Genomic DNA, 16460 nt, shown 5'->3' with positions numbered 1-16460 from the left:
TGTCCTTAGGGTGCCATGGGGTGTTCCCAGCAGAGTGGGGAAGGACTTTAATCCCCCAAATCCCAATCTCTGCTCTCCCCACCTCTCCTCAATATCTGCCCACAATTAACCATTGCTCTGTACCCCAACTACGGCTGCTCTGCCCAGCTCTGACACACAGGAGGATGCACCGTGGGGAGTGGGCTTGATGTTAGGAAAAAGTGTGTAATAAAAGTGATGTAATGGAAACAACGTGTGGGCAAAAGGTTGTGGATGGCGTCAGAAGCCAGGCTGGCACCACTGCTAACACCGACCAAGTGGAGCTGCATGGCTCTGGGCTGGTGCGTCAGCAGTAGGAAGGCGTCACCGGAGCCTGTAAAACAACATGCTGGGCAGGGACAACATTAATAAATCAAAGTAGATAAAAGCAGAAGCTGCCCCAAGCTGCTCCTGGTCTCTGACACATGGTCTCTGCAGCAGTCATGGCACTCCAGCTGTGAGAGGTGATTTAAAAGAAGGAAAAAAAAAAAAAAAAGGCACAATTTAGTTTTGACTTCTTTTAGCTGTTGCCTTTCATCCCACTGAACTCCTGCAGAGGTAGCACAGGCCAATTTGTGCCTCCAGGGAGCCCAGGCTCAATTCCAACAGCTCCAAGGTTGGCTGCCAGCCCTATTCTCAGGCCCCCCAGCTGCCCCATGCTCCCCATCTCGCAGGGCAGCTGCAGCCCCTCAGCTGGGGGCAGATGCTGCCACAGGCAGGGCAGCACAGAGCAGCTTGAGAAGGGATGAGACCACTTCCCTCTGGTCCAGGTCTCCAAGAACATGCTGGCATTTCTAACAGCTCCGCTCTGCAAGCAGCCCTGTACGAACACACTGTGGCACAGTCAGACTCTGCTCTTTAATGTACTATTTCCTCCAACATGGCAACCCCCAACCTCAAACGCGATACAGTGCTGCTTTAAAAAGGTTATTTACACACATCCCAGCATCACCCTCCTCATCATCCCAAAGAGCAAGGCCTTGACTGGCGCCAAGAACCAACCAAGGAAAGTCTCTTGCAGCCTTTGTAGAGGAATGGCAGCAATGACAGAGGGTAACAGAGCTACTGCGATGGTTTTAGGTTGGTTTCAGTCACATCCCTGATGAAATAACAGCATGGAGATGAGACACAGCATTAATCTATCTCCCCAGCCAGGGCTAGAAGCGCTTCATCTGGCGGCGTTCCTGTCGGCGTTGCTTCTTCTCGTTTGGTTCTTGACTGGTGGGCGAAGACTCAGCTGTAAACCAGGGCCCCAGGATGTTCACCCACAGGAGGTAGAGTGCGCGCCCCGGAGCCTGTGAAACACACATGGCACAAACTCGGTCACTTTGGGGACAGCTCTGGCAGGGGTGGTGCTACCGAGGGAGCCAAGGGAGCTGCAATATCTCTACAGGATGGATCGGGGGCATCACAGGCTGCACAGAAATCAGAGGCAGTGGCAGGCATCCAAAATAAATGGCCCGATTTCATATGGATTAGGAACTTTCATATGTATACAGCATGCAGGCTTCACCTATAGAAATCCCAGCATCAGGTCTGAATTACCCAGAAAGATCCAACTGCCCAGACATTCTGCCCCTCCCTCCTTCAGAAAACACACCCACGTCCCTGAATTTAAAAAAATAACAAGTGATCCAGATGGTCTCCAAGGGCCAGTCAGAGCCCAGGCTGCTCTCTGGCCGGCCAGCTAGAAAGAACTTGTGAGGAAGGACTGAAATGAGAGAATTTTCCAGGCTCCCAACTTCACCTTTTATACCTTGGTGGGATATACTCAAAGCAACTGTGGGTTTTTTTAACTAACTGGAGATTTTTTTGTCCTCCTGCAAAAGCAGTTTTAGCTGGAGGCACATGACAAATGCCTCATGAGTAGAAAGCCTGGTGTGTTCAGAGGAAATCAAAGCCCACAGTGTTTGATCTACCAAGCGGCAGAGTGTCCAGCAGTTCCCAGCCCTGGTTTGTGCTGGTAAATGACTGAGAAAACCAAACACGGTCTGTTTGCTGCAGTCACAAAAAGGCTCCACGCACAAAGATGGCTTTGATGTGCCTCAAGTTTCTCATTGCCCTTTCACAGGACCAGAAAGGCCAAGGCCAGCCTGGTTTTTGTGTGGTTGACTCAAAGGGATCAGGACTTCTTTCCTTGTATGGCCTCATTTTTAACAAGATTTGACAGGGAGATTTAAAAAAAAAAAAAAAAAAAATCAGAAAACAGTTTTGGCGTGAAGAAAAGAAAACTGCAGGGGCTTACCAAGAGCCAGAAGTACCAGACGTAGAGCGAGAAGCAGCTCAGCACTTGGACCATGGCTGTCAGCAGGATCACATCCTTGAGGTGCCTGAGGGAAGAAAAGCAAAACATTAACGTTCTATTCCAGCCCCTGCCAAACACACCGGCTCCTCTGCCAACACAGCCCATCCACAGCACCTCCAGGGAGCCCCCCTGCCCAACTCAGGGACTGTCCCTGCAGCTGCGCTTTGCCACGCAAAAGACTCTGAAGAGTCAGAGCAGTAAACAGAAAAAATGAATCGATCCAATGAGTTAAAGAGCCAGGCTCCCTCTGAAAAGGACACTGAGAAAGCTGAGGAATGCCGGGGGATGGAAATCAGCAGCAAAACCACCACCCAGGCAGCCTGCGCCAGCACCCGCTGATGCAACACATCTCACAGCACGAAGTCTGTACTTTATCTATAAAGCTCACGGCTGGCGGCACATGGGGAAGCGAAGATCTTCCTGTGCCACTGCACCAGCTGACAGACACACTCACACAGTCACCAAAGGGCTGGGGTGCCGCAAGGGCAAGCACACCCAGACAGCTCCCCCTCCCCTCCTGATTATCCAACTGCAGGATCTTCCACACCAGCCTGAGGCAGAGCTGAGAGCTGCTATGGACATGGACGAGCTGCCCAAACCTCAACCAGCCCCTTCAGGCGGGACCCAACACCGAGGAGACATAAATAGCTGTTGGTTTGGCAACACAAGCCATGAGGAGTGCCACAATGGGTTAGAAAACCACCAGCTCCTTCACTCCCATTAAATTGTCACCTGCTGGAATAAGAAACACTCAAGTCACATCCGAGAATGTGGTGGAGAAAACAGAGACAGAGGGAGTGGTGATGAAACAGCTTAAGGGTAATGAAAGAGCTTGTCTCATTCTGGGCAGCACTGCACTAAACAAAGTGACTAGAAACAACTGGTTCAGGCTGGAAACACCACCATCAACTCAAGACACCACATGATCTTCCACCAACAACCAAGATTCAGAAATCTCATGCATCACCGAGGGGTGACAGCAGAGCTTCCACCGAACCCAGCGCTCCCAGGGATCAGCAAGACTGGTTTTCCTCAGCCCCAAAGCACCATGCGGCGTCTGGTTCAGCTACAGACAGCGCGAGGGAAACGCCATCAGATTCGCGGCTGTCCAGAAGCAGCTCCACGACAGCCTGTGCTAATTGACTGTGGCACAGTCAGCTGAGTGGCAGGAAAACATCCGCTGCTTTCTGAAGGGAACTGGTAGCCTGGAGTGGCTTACTGGTCCCCAAAGTGGCAATTTAGAGGCTTCACCTGACAAACTGATGCTGAGCAGTCAGCGGGAGGAGCACTGAGCGTTCGTTAACACTTTGCATTCACATACGAACGGGGTTAAACTAATGAGAGTCTCAGGACTGAGGGCTCTGCACAGGCTCAGGTGCAAAGGTCCAGGGTAAGGATGGCAATTTCAGCTGTACAGGTTTTGCTTTTACAGCTCTGCCTTCACACTGTGTTGTGTTTCATGCAGCCCGTGCCTCAGACAAGTATCGGTTAATTTTAATGTGTCATAAAACTTACTCCAAGGACGTATCGCTCAGGCAGAAAAACCTCAGAGCCCCGGTACCAAGGGAAGTTCTATGTCTGCAAGCAGGACTGCAGCTGTGCTACAGCTGTGCCTGACACCCTTCCACAGGTCAGCAGGATCCCTGTGCCAGCTCCTGTCAGTCACTGCCCCTGACAGCACCATCCCACATGTGCACGGGGCAGTTATCAGGGCACTCACTCTGCTTCGGTGCCCCGCACACCTCCCACAGCTAAGAGGATAACCCAGACAACATCAGTATTTTTCTTACTCCACTGTCCCATGTTGCATTTCACAAAAAAGGCATCCAAAATATTTTACAGTTCTACTCAGGAGTGCTGGAACAGTGCAAAACAGGAGAAAAATGCTCGGCTGACCCGCAGGAAAAAGAAGTCACTATAGGATGAAGAGGGTGTGAAGCACTAGAAATAACTAACTAACTACAAATAACTAACTAGAAGTAACTAACAACTAGAAATAACTAGTAACTAGAAATAACTTCCTCTCTTCCTGGCCACCTCGTCCCTTGGCTGTCCCTCATACCAGACACCCAAGGCACTCTGGCTGCAGGCAGAAAATTTACTACTCCACTAACAAATGCCCAAGATAAGAGCTCATCCTGTGCAGAGACAGCAGGTTCTGTGCCGTACAAGTCGCTCTGCCAGCTGATAACATCCCCTGGCATCTTATGGCTGCAGAAATAAGACTTACTTGAGGAAAAATAAGAATATATACACCAATACATAGCACTTTCAGCCTTAGAACACTTGACGGGATGCAGAGGCCCTACTGACTTTCTTCAAAAGCCTGGCAGCAAGTGAAAGACGGGGTCAAACCATAAATTGTAGGTCAAGGACCCCTGGTACCTCACTGAGCACATGCTGCAGATCCCCAGCAAAGGCTGGACCAACAGACAGAGGCTGAGAGCAGGGAGGACAGACAGCAAAGCCTGATGTGTCCACGACTGCCAGGAAGTTTTCTGTAACTAGTGTTTTCCAACAGTGAGCCCCAGACATAAATGCTGTTTCAGTACCGTTGCCTCCTTATTTTATTTAACAGCGCTTTGCAAGAATTACTGTTGTTTGTTCCCTGACCAAGGAACCACCACCGGCACCACCAAGAACACTGGACAGGCAAACACCTGGCACTGTCTGCAGACAGACACGGGGAATGCACAAACAGAAGAGGCAAAAAAAGCTGAGGAAGTGAAAGGAACCGCCCGTGACAGTGGGGAGGATTTTTAGTGTGTGGAACAGTCCAAGACACAATTTGCAGCCAAGATGGGGTGGCTGGCAGCACATGCTCTTCTGCTCTGCAAAGAGCTGCCCGCACTTGAAAAGAAAATATAAATTCCTCTGTTCCCAAAGCGTGCAGAGTGTCAGCGCTGTCTCTTCACTAACCTGCTCCACTGAACCATGAGGGATCTCCTACCTCTGCGCCCCAGCCCTAGGGACAGTGACCATTCCAGGCTGACAGACCCACGTGGCAGCTCATGACTAGTGCACACCAGGCTGAGCGTGCAGATAACAAGGACAGTTTAGGTACATTCTTGGAAAAAATGGCAACAGGTTTCCAGCTCCCCTCATGCCCTCACTGGTGGGCAAGCAGAGGTGGGAGCTGTGGCCCAGCTTTCTCCTGGCTCTGCGTGCACGCTCAGGCAGCAGGTCCTGCTCACCTGGACTCGTGCAGGTGTGGACACTCACTCTGCCATCCCCTGCTCCATATTCAGGTCAATTCCCCCGTCGGCAAGGCTGCCATCATCTGTGAAAGACGGCTTTGCCATGGAGTTCATAGTCCGGTAGCTGGTGCCGTAGACCACCGAGCTGAAGACGAACGCCAGCTGCAACAAGGAAAGAGCTGTCAGCCGCAAACGCCACGACGCCCGGGCAGAGCGGTGGGGGCCTGCTGGGCTCGCCTGTCGCAGCAACCGGGAAAGGCCCCGGGTTCCCGCCGGCCAGGCCCAGAGCTGGTGCCCGCAGGGGGCCGGGCACTCACCCACGTCCAGGCAGAGGCGGCGGGGTAGAAGATCACCAGGTTCACCACGGCGTAGACAGCCTGTGGAGAGAGCGCGGCGCGGCTGTCAGCCCTGCCCGGGCCCGCCCAGGGCCCGTCCCGCCCCGCCGGGGCCTCCCCGGGCCCTCCCGGCCGCACTCACGGAGGCCCCCAGGATGATGCGGAAGTAGAAGCGCAGTGTCTCCCGGTTCTCCTCGAAGATTTGCTTCTTGCCTTTGGTGCCCGCCTTCCCCTTGGGCTGCGGAGCCAAGAGAGGCGGTCAGCGGAGCCAAGAGAGGCGGCCAGCGGCCTCGCCCGCCCCGCGCCCCCGGCCCCGCCACTCACCGCCATGGCCGCGCCGGCTCCGCGCTCCGCTTCCGGCGTCCACCGGAAGTGACCGAGCGGAAGTGGCACGGCCGGAAGGGCGGGGCCTACCTGAGGCCGGGGAGCGTCTGGGCTGTCTTCACGGTTCCCCTTCGCGATGGCGGGTGTCCGCTCTGGTCGCCGTCCGGGGGTCCTCCTGGTTGGCCTGCGCGGGCCTGGGTGTCCCCCCAGCCCCCTCTCTCGTCCTCTCCGCCCCGGACGTCCCCGCCGGCCTCCCGCAGCCCCAGGGGCTTTGTGCAGTTTCCAGGCCCAGAGGACCCCGAGCCCCTTCCCCAGCCCGGGGGCTCTGGGGGCAGGTGCTCGGCCCTCCCTTCTGAGTCCCGCTGCCCTAGAGCAGCCCAGCGCTTCTGGGACCCTTCGTGGCTGTGAAGGATGAGAGGAAATGGCCTGAAGTTGTGCCAGGGGAGGTTCAGATTGGATATCTGGAAAAATGTCTTACAGGAGAGGGTTGTCAGGCACAGGAACAGGCTGCCCAGGGCAGTGGTGGAGTCACCACCCCTGGAGGGGTTCAGGAGACACGTAGATGAGGTTCTTAGGACATGGGTTAGTGCCAGTGTTAACAGTTGGACTCGAGGGTCTGTTCCAACCACAATGGTTCTATGATGCCTGACCCAAAACCAAGCCCCACTGCTCTTAACTCCCTCAGCAGCTCCATTGGCTCCTGGGAGGTGGTTCAGGGGATGCGATAAAAGCTGGGGCTGCAGAGCCTGGCCCCATAGGGCAGCAGCCCCACAGTGACCACCTGCCCCAGCCTCATCTCTCTGTGTCACAGCCTCTCTCTGGCCAGGACGCTGCTCTCCAAGCTCCAAGCCCAAGAGGCACTGGCCCACTTGCAGGAGCTGAGCCTGTCCAGCCTGTCACCAGGGCCACCTGCAGGGCCACCTGCAGCGCTCTGAACCCTTCCCAGGCTGGAAACGGCCTGAGCTGCAGCCCCACAGCCGCCTTCCTCGGAGGGGACTTGACTCCACACCTGCTCAACAGCAGGAACAAAACCTTCCTGCTGGCTCTCCTGGCTCCTTTGTGCTCTGTGCTGCAGCTCCCACCCACATTGGCCCCTTCCCCAAAACTTTGGAAAGGAGACAGCTCCAAGTTCCCCACAAGTGTTTATTGTCCCAATGGGTGGGAGGCAGAGCCGCGGTTGGAGCCCTGGTGACCTGCGGCTGCAGAGTTTACTGCAGCCTCCCCAGGAAAAGCTGTCGGCAGAAGAGGGTGTGGGGCAGTGGGGTGGGGGCCGGGCAGGAGGTAGCTTGTGGTGCAGTAGTGCAGCAGCAGGGCTCGAAGTGTGTGAGTACCCGCCTGGGGTAGGGGAAGGCACCAGGACTGGCACAACCAGCCCCTGCCCAGCTGAAACGGTGCTGGGAGAGGCGGCTTGTACCCTAAACACCCCGGTTCCCAGAGCGGGGGCACACGGGGGAAGCACAGGGCTCAGCACAAAAACCTTTCAGTGCAGGAGGGGCCTGGCTGGGCCGGCACAGTGTGCTCTGGAGATGCTGTCTGCTCGCCAAACTGAGCAGAAAGGGTATTTTATCCTTTTTCTAAACCCCTTCTTGTCCAGAAAGGATTCCCTGCGCTGGCAGGGAGAGTCGGGCAGTGCAGATTCGTACCTGGGTAGTGCTGCCTGTACCTTTATTCCTGCCCCCATCCTCGCCCTCCCTGCCTAAAGCCTAGCTGCAGCGGGGTGGCAGCACCACCAACAGAGGGGTCACCGCACTCAAAGAGGAGCCGAAAGCTCTGTGGATCATCCCCAGGCTCCCGCAGGAGGGCAGGATATGGGCAGGGGGGGCAGCTCGCCCCAGGCTGTGCGAGGGGCTGGCAGCACCTGGGCTCGTCCCTTTGGGCAGGAGATGGAGGACAGAGCCTGGAGGAAGGGGTTTGATTTTGGGGGGAATGGGGCACAGGGAGAAACTCACTGCTCTGTGTGGCTGAAGTCGTAGCAGAAGTTCAAGTTGCTGGGGGGCTTTGGGACGGGAGGGGGGGTGTCGGGGATGCTGATGTTCTCCAGGTCCAGGAGCCGCAGCTTGAGCTCCATAGACAGCAGGACATCAAGGTCTGTCTGCGTTCGCTCGCTTGTCATCTCCTTGCCCAGGAGCACGTTCAGCCCATCCGTCCAGAGGCAGAACTGGGGAGACGGAACACAGGCGTCTCTGCCACCAGCGCTGGGCAGCCTGAGAGCCCCCCGTCCCACGCTGTGGCTCCCACCACAGGGACACACACACACGACTCCCTCCCCTGCCTGCTGTCCCCTGGCCAGGACACTTGGCCACCACTGCCTCCCCAGGCAGCCCTCAGGGCTCACCTCGTAGCGGGTGGGGGCAACAAAGTTGAGGCAGTATTCCTCCACATCGTACACAAGGGAGAAGGCCAGCTCCAGGACATCCTGCGGGGACAGCACAGCGGGCAGTCGGCTGCTCCGCCAGACTCTTCCCAGCCTGGCGCGTTTCCGAGCAGGAGCTGCCTCCTCCTCCTCTGCGCCCCACAAGACTCAAGAGGTCTCCAGTCTCAAACTACATCAAAAACCTGCCACAGTCCATGAAACCACCACCCACCACCAGAAACCATCACCAGCAGTGTAGAGCGGGGTGGGAGGTGCTGACCTTGTTCTGCTTCCCGGAGCTCTTCTCCTTGGTGTGTGGACACTCCTTTCCCACCAGCAGCATCTTCATGTCTGCCACAGGAACTGGGGCGAGTGGAGGAGCCATGAGCACCCGCTCTCTTCTCCTCTCCTCTCCCCCAGGTCCCTGGCACTCAGAGCCCAAGCGTGGGGGCTCACAGCCACCTGCCACTCGGGCAGAGGGTTCCCCCCTCCTTCCCACCCCTCTTCTTTCTCCCCATCACCTACTTTTTTCCAGCAGGCTCTCAATGGGGGCAGAGTGCACCCCCTCCTCCACATCTCCGTAGTGCAGCACCTTGTGGTTAGGTGACAGGCGGCAGTACCAGAGCTTGTCTGCAGCAGAAGGGCCGGCGGGAGATGATCAGCTTTGTCCCGCTGATGCGCCCCTTCCCGGGTGGACGAAGCTGCCCCGTCACCAGCACACACCCCACTTGCTCCCACCCCATGGGGGAGCCCACACCAGCCACACATGCTACTCCTCACAGAGTCATTGTGACTTCTGTAGTGGAGGGGACATCTTTCTTACAAGGAAGGGCTGAGGGAGCTGGATCTGTTCAGTCTGGACAAGAGCAGGCTGAGAGGGGATCTTATCAATGCTGATAAATATCTCAAGGGTGGGTGTCAAGAGGATGGACCAGACTCTTTTCAGTGGTGCCCAATGATAGGATGAGGGGCAACAGGCACAGACTGAAACACAGGAGGTTCCATCTGAGTATGAGGAGAAACTTCTTTACTTTGAGGTGCCAGAGCACTGGGACAGGCTGCCCAGAGAGGTTGTGGAGTCTCCTTCTCCGGAGACATTCAAAACCCACCTGGACGCAATCCTGTGTGATCTGCTCTGGTGAACCTGCGTTAGCAGGTGGGTTGGACTGGATGATCTCCAGAGGTCCCTTCCAACCCCAAGCAGTCTGTGATTCTGTGATTCTATGGGGACAAGGCTCTGCCACCCTCCCGGGCACTCACCCTGCCTGCGGCGGCTGCTGATCTTGCGGAACAAGGTGCCCTCGCAGAGGTGCAACAGGCGCTGCTGGCGGATCAGCTCCAGGAGCTCCGGCTTCAGCCTCTCGCGCAGCTCCCTGGGGTGAGCGCCAGCAGAAGAGGAGTTCAACCACTTCAGTGGGTGCTCACCGACCTCCCCCAGCCCCATGGTGTCCCCCACTACGGCCCCAGAGCCCACTCACAGCACAGGTACAGCCAGCGTCTCCTCCTGGTGCAGCCGCTCTGTCTGCCGCAGCTTCAGGATCTCACTGTAGTTCAGTGCGTTCACCCGGATCTTGAATAGCTCCAGGGAGGTAGGCTTGAGGGACAGGGTCCTGGTGATCTGCTCCCGCACCACCTGCAGCACCTGCAGGGCAGAGGACGTCACTCCCACTCTTGGTGATGTTCCCCAGAGCCCCTGAATTTGTGCACAGCCCATGGGCCGAGCATCCCCTCGCACCTTGTCAAAGTCCTCCTGGGTAGCGCGCATCTCCTTCCAGGTCTTGTTCACCAGCTGGATGCAGATGCAGAAGAGCTCTTCAAAGAAATGATCCTGCCCGAAGAACATAGGGTAAAAGGCCTGAGCCGTCTCCGAGCCTGCGGTGAGAAGGACAGATGATGCCAGACTCCCCGTTTTTTCCAGAGGGTTTCAGTGTCCAGGAGAACCAGGACATTTCCCAGGCCTCCCTCCCTTCCCCTGCTGTCGGCCATACCAGAGCCTGGTGGCCCCACGGCCACAGCCCTGGCAGCTTGTCCCCAACTCCTGCCAGCCAGTGGGCAGCAGGGTGGGGAGAGGGAGAAGCTGGAGCACAGACATACACGGCTCTCCAATGTGCAGGATCTCGCAGAGGATCAGGGTGAGCTGGATGCTGCTTCGAGCGAAGGGACATTCGTGTTTGTCTTCTCGGCTGCTGTTCTCGAGGATAAACTGGAGGAGAGGGCCAGTGCGTCGCGTTACATGGGCCGTGGACGCGAAGGATGTGCCCATGGTGGGGCTCAGACATGTCACACTCCTCCTGAACCTCCTACTCGAGCTGTCCTCCCCAGTTAAGCCATGCCTCACAGAAGGAGTCAGCTTTCCCCAAAAACCAGCCCCAGCATCCTTCCCCTGCCTCAGTGCAGGAGCTGATCCCAGGCATGGCCGAGGGAATGTGACTCACGCTCTGCAGCCACTGGCTGGTTTTGCCCAAATTTCCCTGATCTGCCCAGATCTGCTCAACCCTAGAAACCAAGCTGTGGGCAAAACACTAAAAATTATAGGGACCTTTCAGTGCCACCAGCCTCAAACGGCTGCTCCTACCCTCAGGGAGGACTTGGCTCCATCTGAAACAGCACAACAGTAAGACATCTGCCCAAAAGGGACATCCTTGCCTGAGTTTGGCCAAAGACAGGTCACAGGGAAAGGAAAAGAAGGTGGAGATCTACCGGCACATCTCTGGGAGGGGGCACGCACCCTGCTGTAGGCGCTGGGGGTGTGCCTGGAGAAATACACCATGTTGTCGAGGGCAAGGAGTCCCGGCGGGGCACGGCGGAGGTCCTCTGCTGGGTTGCTGTTGTTCTAGGAGGACACAAAACGATGCAATTCAGCAACTGCTCCTTTCTTCTCTGAGCAGCAGAGTCCTCCTGACTCACCCATGGGGTTTTTGCCTTTTGAGTCCCAGCAGCTCCGCAGCACCCGCCGCTTAGCGGTGCTGAAGGAGCAGAAGGGAGGTTCTGCCCGGTGGCCCATCGCATCAACAGGGACACCAGGTTTAAGGGAGCCACCAGAAGGTGCTGTTGAGGCTGGCAACAGAACCAGCGCGGGGCTGGGGAGGGGACAGAGGGGGGGACGCACCGTGAAGCCCAGCTTGCGGAACTCCTTGGCACACAAGGATCGTCGGCGCTCGGTGCTGAAGTTGCTGGCAGGGACCTCGCTCTCTGACTCGAAGGCAGTTTGGCGCAGAGACTGGAGGAGCTCCCGCTGCTCCTGGAGGGAGAGCAGAGAAGGCGGCATACTGGTGAGCCCCACACAAGCAGGTTCTCCCAGTACAAACCAACAATTAAATCAAATGTGCACCCAAAGGCAAACCTTCACCCGCCTCTACACCCAGAGGTGGAAGAGAGCAGGGCCAGGCTTGTCAGGAGAGCACTCCAACCTGTGAGTAGGGATCCATGGAGCTTCTCATGCGGCGCTCGCACAGGTTGAGGCTGACAGACTGCAGCACGTACAGGTAATGGGCCATCTCATCCCCCAATGGCTCAGAGCTGTGGATGATGTTCTATGGGAGACCATGAGTGAGAAGGTTCTCCCCAGGCTGCTGCTCCTGGTTCCTCCAAGCCCAGGGCAAAGCAGCCAAAGCCAGGCAGGTCCTGCTGCTCGAAGGGGCTTTAGGAAGCCAGCAGCTCCCTGCGGGGCTGGGCGAGTGCTGGGTGCGCTGAACTGCAGGCAGCCGGGGGAGCAACCCTGGGCACATGGGTGCCAGAGCAGCAGCACCCCCAGGAGGCATCAAGGAAGGGGTGTGGGGCACACAGGCAGTGTGGCCAGGCACGGTCACCAAGGGCTGAGGGGACAGAGGCTGGGGAGGAAGGACGGAGGATGAAGCGCAGAGCAGACCCTTGCACAAACCCAGCTCCTCACCTTGTGGATAAACTGCCTGATGTTCTTCTCCCTCAGGTAGTCCATCATGTCCTAGGAAGGGAGGAGGCTGTGAGACGTTCCCCAGCTCAGCACACCACCATTTCCCAGAAAAAGCCAGTGTTCCCTCTGCAGACCCACTTCCCTGCTATGCCTGGCTTTGGGCCACAGGCAGAGTGGGGACAGAAAGGAACCAGCAGTCTGGAACTACCAGTCGCTTCTGACACCGATAGGCTGGAGACCTGTCCCCAGCTTCCACTGCCCTGGCAGTCAGGACCAGCCCATCCCAATGGGGCTCAGACAAGATCCTGCCCCACCAGACTGCCAGGACGGGTTGTGTCAGTCAAGGAGAAGAGGCAGGGTGAGGACACTGACTTGAAACATCTCCAGCCACCTCTCACAGCCCCACCACCCAGACAACACAAACACTACTGTGGAGAACCCAGCTGCCCAACACCCCATCATTGGGCTCCAGCTGTGATGGCCCAGATGTGCCAGGCACTGGGGCTGGGCCATCTTGGTTACTGTGCCACCACCAGCCATGACACTTCTCCTGTCATTTGAGATCTTGCATCCCCCCAAAACTACTCGAAGGGGTGTGAGACAGCAGAGCGTTTCTGTGACAGGGACACCGCGGTGCTCAGATCTGCAATGCCACCACCCTGCCATCACCTGGTCCTGCCCGTGGGCAGCAGGTGGCCCCTTACCCGCCGCTCCGCGTCGGTGGCAGCCAGCAGCAGCGCAATGAGCAGGGCCATCGCCTTCAGCTGCAGCTGGGCATTTGTCCTGCAGAAGGAGGATGAGTAAGATGGGCACAGTCCCCAGCTCTGAGGATGGTCTTGCCCCCCACAAAGCAGAGTCCTCTCACCCCTTCACTGCATGGAGCTGGGGAACCCAGAGAGGCCAAAGCCAGGAGTGAACAGCTGCTGCCAGTGGGGCCAAGGGTGGGTGCTCCCCACAACTGTGACCACAAAGCACCCATGAATGGATCAGATATTGCTCTGCACACACCCCTGGGTGCAGTGTTTTGGAGCCAGAGGACAACCCAGGGTGAGCAGCAGCCTCCTGTCTGGCAGGAACCCTGGGCACAAGCCTCTTTGTTTTCTACGAAAGAAAACCTCCAAACTGAAGAAAGGCAGAGGTATGACGAAGAAGAGGGAATGAAGAACCTGCCTTAGCTGACGGACTTAACGAATTCTGTTTGTTCGGTACAGCAGCACCACCCCAAGTTGCAGGGAACAGACTACTGCTCCTAAATACACTGGGGAATGGGAAGGAAGGGCTACTGCCAGAAAAAGGGCTGGTCAGCTAGAGAGCCAAAATATCTGAACAAAACTGCCATGAAGGAATCCATGAAGGAATCTGACCTGGAGATGGGGTGGTTTCAAACCCCTGGCATCGTGGACAAGACAGGCTGATCTCCCACAAGTTATTTAGGAAGGGACAACACAGTATTGTGCCAGGGATAGTCATAAAATCATAGAATGTCCTGAGCTGGAAGGGACCCACAAGGATCATGGAGTCCAACTCCTGTCCCTGCATATGACAACCCCAAAATTTGCACCATGTGTCTGAAGGCGTAGTCAGCAAAACCCAGAGAAATCCCTTCCATTGCCTCATCCCCACCAGCCTTGGGACGGGGTGAACGGTGCTCTGGGCTCCCCACTTACACCTGCAGGTGGGTGAGCAGACGATCCAGCGTCACTTCTTTTTTCACTAGCTCAAAGAGGAGGCGACTGGTGGGCACCATGTTCTCCAAGATAGACAAGGAGAGCTGCTGGACAGATGCATCCACCGCGTTCATATTCACGTAACTCACTATCTACAAGACACAAACCCATCTGCTGACAGGAGGCCTAGCCTGGGTGACAAGGACAACAAGGACTCCCAAGGGCGCAGGCTGTAGAGCCTGCAGGAAACACTTACCTTCTTGATGAAGGCTGCGCTAAGAGTCTCCCAGGAAACAAAATCATGCTCCATCAGCTCCATGAAGGCCTTCAGGGTGTGAGCGAGCATTTCCCCTGTCCTGGGGGGAACAGATGAGCAAACACAGTGAGGATGGGTCCAGATACCCCACAGTCACCACTAGAAGATGGAGGTTCAGGTGCATATTGGTGGGTAAGTTAGAGAATCAGAGAGCAGTGAGCAGGAGAAGAAAGGAAAGAGAAAGTGTTGGGTAAGAAATTGGACCCTTGCTTAGTCATCCCAGGAAGCTGAGACAGGGGAAGTTCAACAGTATCTGGAAAGCTGTGTTACCACGGTACAAAGATCACTGCAGACAAGCCCTCAGAAAAGCAAAGCGACCCCAAATCCCTCCCCCTACTTCCAAGAAACTGTGCTGCGCTGCCTGGTTTTAGGCTCCACATCCTCTGTGAGGCAGGAGCTCGGAGGACACGCACTGTCACATCCTGAGAGAGTCAAGCAGGTGCTAGTATTTGGCAACCTGGGTTTTCTCGAGCTGCCTGCAGATCTCTCGCAGCTAACACTGCAGGGCAGACGGGTTATTTGGGGAGGCAGGAACGAGCAGCAGCACAGGCTGGGATCATCATGGGAGATTTCCTGGCAGAAAACCCATGGGGCAGCAGATGACCCGGCCAGCAAAGGGCTGGGAGGTTCAAGCCTGGGCACGTTCGTGAGGAGTCAGGAGCACAGAACCCTGGGGACCTTCCCCGGCTGCCAGCCTGTGGGGACACGTACCTGCAGGTAAGGAACCTGCAGAGCCATGCGCCCTGCTGCCAGTGCAGCACAGGGATCAACGCGCCAGGAACACGAATGGAGTCCTCTCCAACAGCCAGCTTGGAGCTCATGCAGCATTAGCAAGGGAGAAGAAAAGTCAAGAATCACAAGGAAAGTCCCCTCCTGATACTCACGCTTTCCCTTCTTCCACAATATAGAAGATTTGTTTCAAGCCATTCCTGTTGATGAATTCCTGAGCAAAGGTAACGTCTTGGGAGAGGCTTGCAAGCTTCTTCAGCGAGTCAGTCTTCACATCTGAGTTGTTGCTCTGGATCCCACTGTACAATCTCTCTGCTTCTTGATCCTACCAGGAAGGAAAGATTCAAGCGAAAGCAACTCATCAAAAGACAGCAAAAAGCTTGGAAGTAGAGGCTGGAAGAGCTTAAGCACAAGTTTTGGAAGGAGGCTCAGGCTAGAGCAGCCCCAGTGAGGAGCTGGACTGAAAGACAGAGCCACCAGAGCCGAGAGCAGGAGGAGCTGAGGAAGGAGGTGAAGCTGGAACAACGCTCAGAACACTTGACGAGTTGGCTCATGTGTCCAAAGATGATTTAGTTTCTCTTCAAACTCCCCCAAGCTGTGCTGAGGGAGAATGAAGGCTGAGACAAGTCTGCTGGGTCTGAGGCCAGAGAAGCCATCAGGAGCCAGAAGTGGCTGAGGAAGGCAGCAGCAGAGGGCTTGGAGCACCACATTGCCCGTCACAGGGGGACATCCCACCAGAGCGCACAGCAGAGGAGGAGACGGGGACGCAGAGGGATGTACCGGAGAGGTGGTCAGCCGTAAAATGCTCCCATTCTTAATCTCCCTGCGGTTCTGTAAGGAGAAAGGAACCGCTCAGCTGGGGAGCACTGTGCTGGGGGGCTGGGGAGAGCTCGGGGGGCGTCTCACCGACTCGGTGATGTAGGTCTGCCGCCCGTCCGCGTACTGCAGGGCGTAGCGCTCGGCGTTGGGCAGGCTCCACCTGCGGTGACAGGGGCTGGTCACAGCACCGTATGGCTAGTGCTGGTCACCACCGGGCCAGCAGTGGCCCGGTCAAGGGCTGTCACAACCAGGCGGTGAGCAATGGGTGCAGTACTCACGCATCGCAGACGTCCTTGAGCACCGAGGCGAGTGGCTTGGTCTGCGAGCGAGAGAGCAGCCATGAGCTGGGGCGAGGGGTGCGGGGAGGGGTTTGGGGGTGCCGGGCAGTACCTGATGGAGCTCGATGAGCTGCGGGATGGCTCCCACCATCTGGATGGCGATCTTCACCACGTCCTTGGGCGGCGGCATGGCTCCCGCGACGGCACCGTCACCACCGCTTAGCACG

General features: G+C 56.6%; 2 protein-coding genes across 2 annotated transcripts; both read right to left on the bottom strand.

Moving 5' to 3' along the window:
• Positions 1-863: 863 nt before the first annotated feature.
• On the bottom strand, positions 864-6215 carry TMEM208 (transmembrane protein 208). The gene is made up of 6 exons (XM_065641123.1): positions 6180-6215; positions 5998-6093; positions 5838-5897; positions 5546-5682; positions 2264-2348; positions 864-1313 (listed from the first exon to the last, which is right to left on the bottom strand). The coding sequence occupies exons 1-6, from the start codon at positions 6183-6185 to the stop codon at positions 1176-1178; spliced, it is 522 nt and encodes a 173-aa protein (XP_065497195.1). The 5' UTR covers positions 6186-6215; the 3' UTR covers positions 864-1175.
• Positions 6216-7955: 1740 nt separating this feature from the next.
• On the bottom strand, positions 7956-16435 carry ELMO3 (engulfment and cell motility 3). The gene is made up of 20 exons (XM_065640820.1): positions 16346-16435; positions 16234-16274; positions 16043-16115; positions 15917-15967; positions 15292-15461; positions 14348-14447; positions 14092-14243; positions 13129-13207; positions 12425-12475; positions 11943-12065; positions 11642-11773; positions 11261-11365; positions 10627-10735; positions 10268-10404; positions 10011-10174; positions 9793-9905; positions 9058-9162; positions 8813-8895; positions 8515-8595; positions 7956-8337 (listed from the first exon to the last, which is right to left on the bottom strand). The coding sequence occupies exons 1-20, from the start codon at positions 16421-16423 to the stop codon at positions 8125-8127; spliced, it is 2160 nt and encodes a 719-aa protein (XP_065496892.1). The 5' UTR covers positions 16424-16435; the 3' UTR covers positions 7956-8124.
• Between the last annotated feature and the right edge of the window lie 25 nt (positions 16436-16460).

The sequence above is a fragment of the Caloenas nicobarica genome, chromosome 9 (assembly GCF_036013445.1).
Source record: "Caloenas nicobarica isolate bCalNic1 chromosome 9, bCalNic1.hap1, whole genome shotgun sequence".
NCBI classification, from domain to species: domain Eukaryota; kingdom Metazoa; phylum Chordata; class Aves; order Columbiformes; family Columbidae; genus Caloenas; species Caloenas nicobarica.
The sequence above is the reverse complement of the archived record's forward strand: the minus strand, read 5'-3'. Positions and strand labels throughout refer to the sequence as shown.

Excerpts from the sequence above, each read along its gene's own strand:
- ELMO3 (XM_065640820.1), bottom strand. The coding sequence starts at position 16,423 with ATGCCGCCGCCCAAGGACGTGGTGAAGATCGCCATCCAGATGGTGGGA. Across the intron at positions 16,275-16,345 it reads AGCTCATCGAGCTCCATCAG|ACCAAGCCACTCGCCTCGGT; the intron begins GTACTGCCCGGC and ends TCTCGCTCGCAG. Across the intron at positions 10,405-10,626 it reads CCTGCACATTGGAGAGCCGT|GCTCGGAGACGGCTCAGGCC; the intron begins GTATGTCTGTGC and ends TTCTCACCGCAG.
- TMEM208 (XM_065641123.1), bottom strand. Across the intron at positions 5,683-5,837 it reads CCGCCTCTGCCTGGACGTGG|CTGGCGTTCGTCTTCAGCTC; the intron begins GTGAGTGCCCGG and ends TCCTTGTTGCAG. Across the intron at positions 1,314-2,263 it reads TCTGGTACTTCTGGCTCTTG|GCTCCGGGGCGCGCACTCTA; the intron begins GTAAGCCCCTGC and ends TGTGTTTCACAG.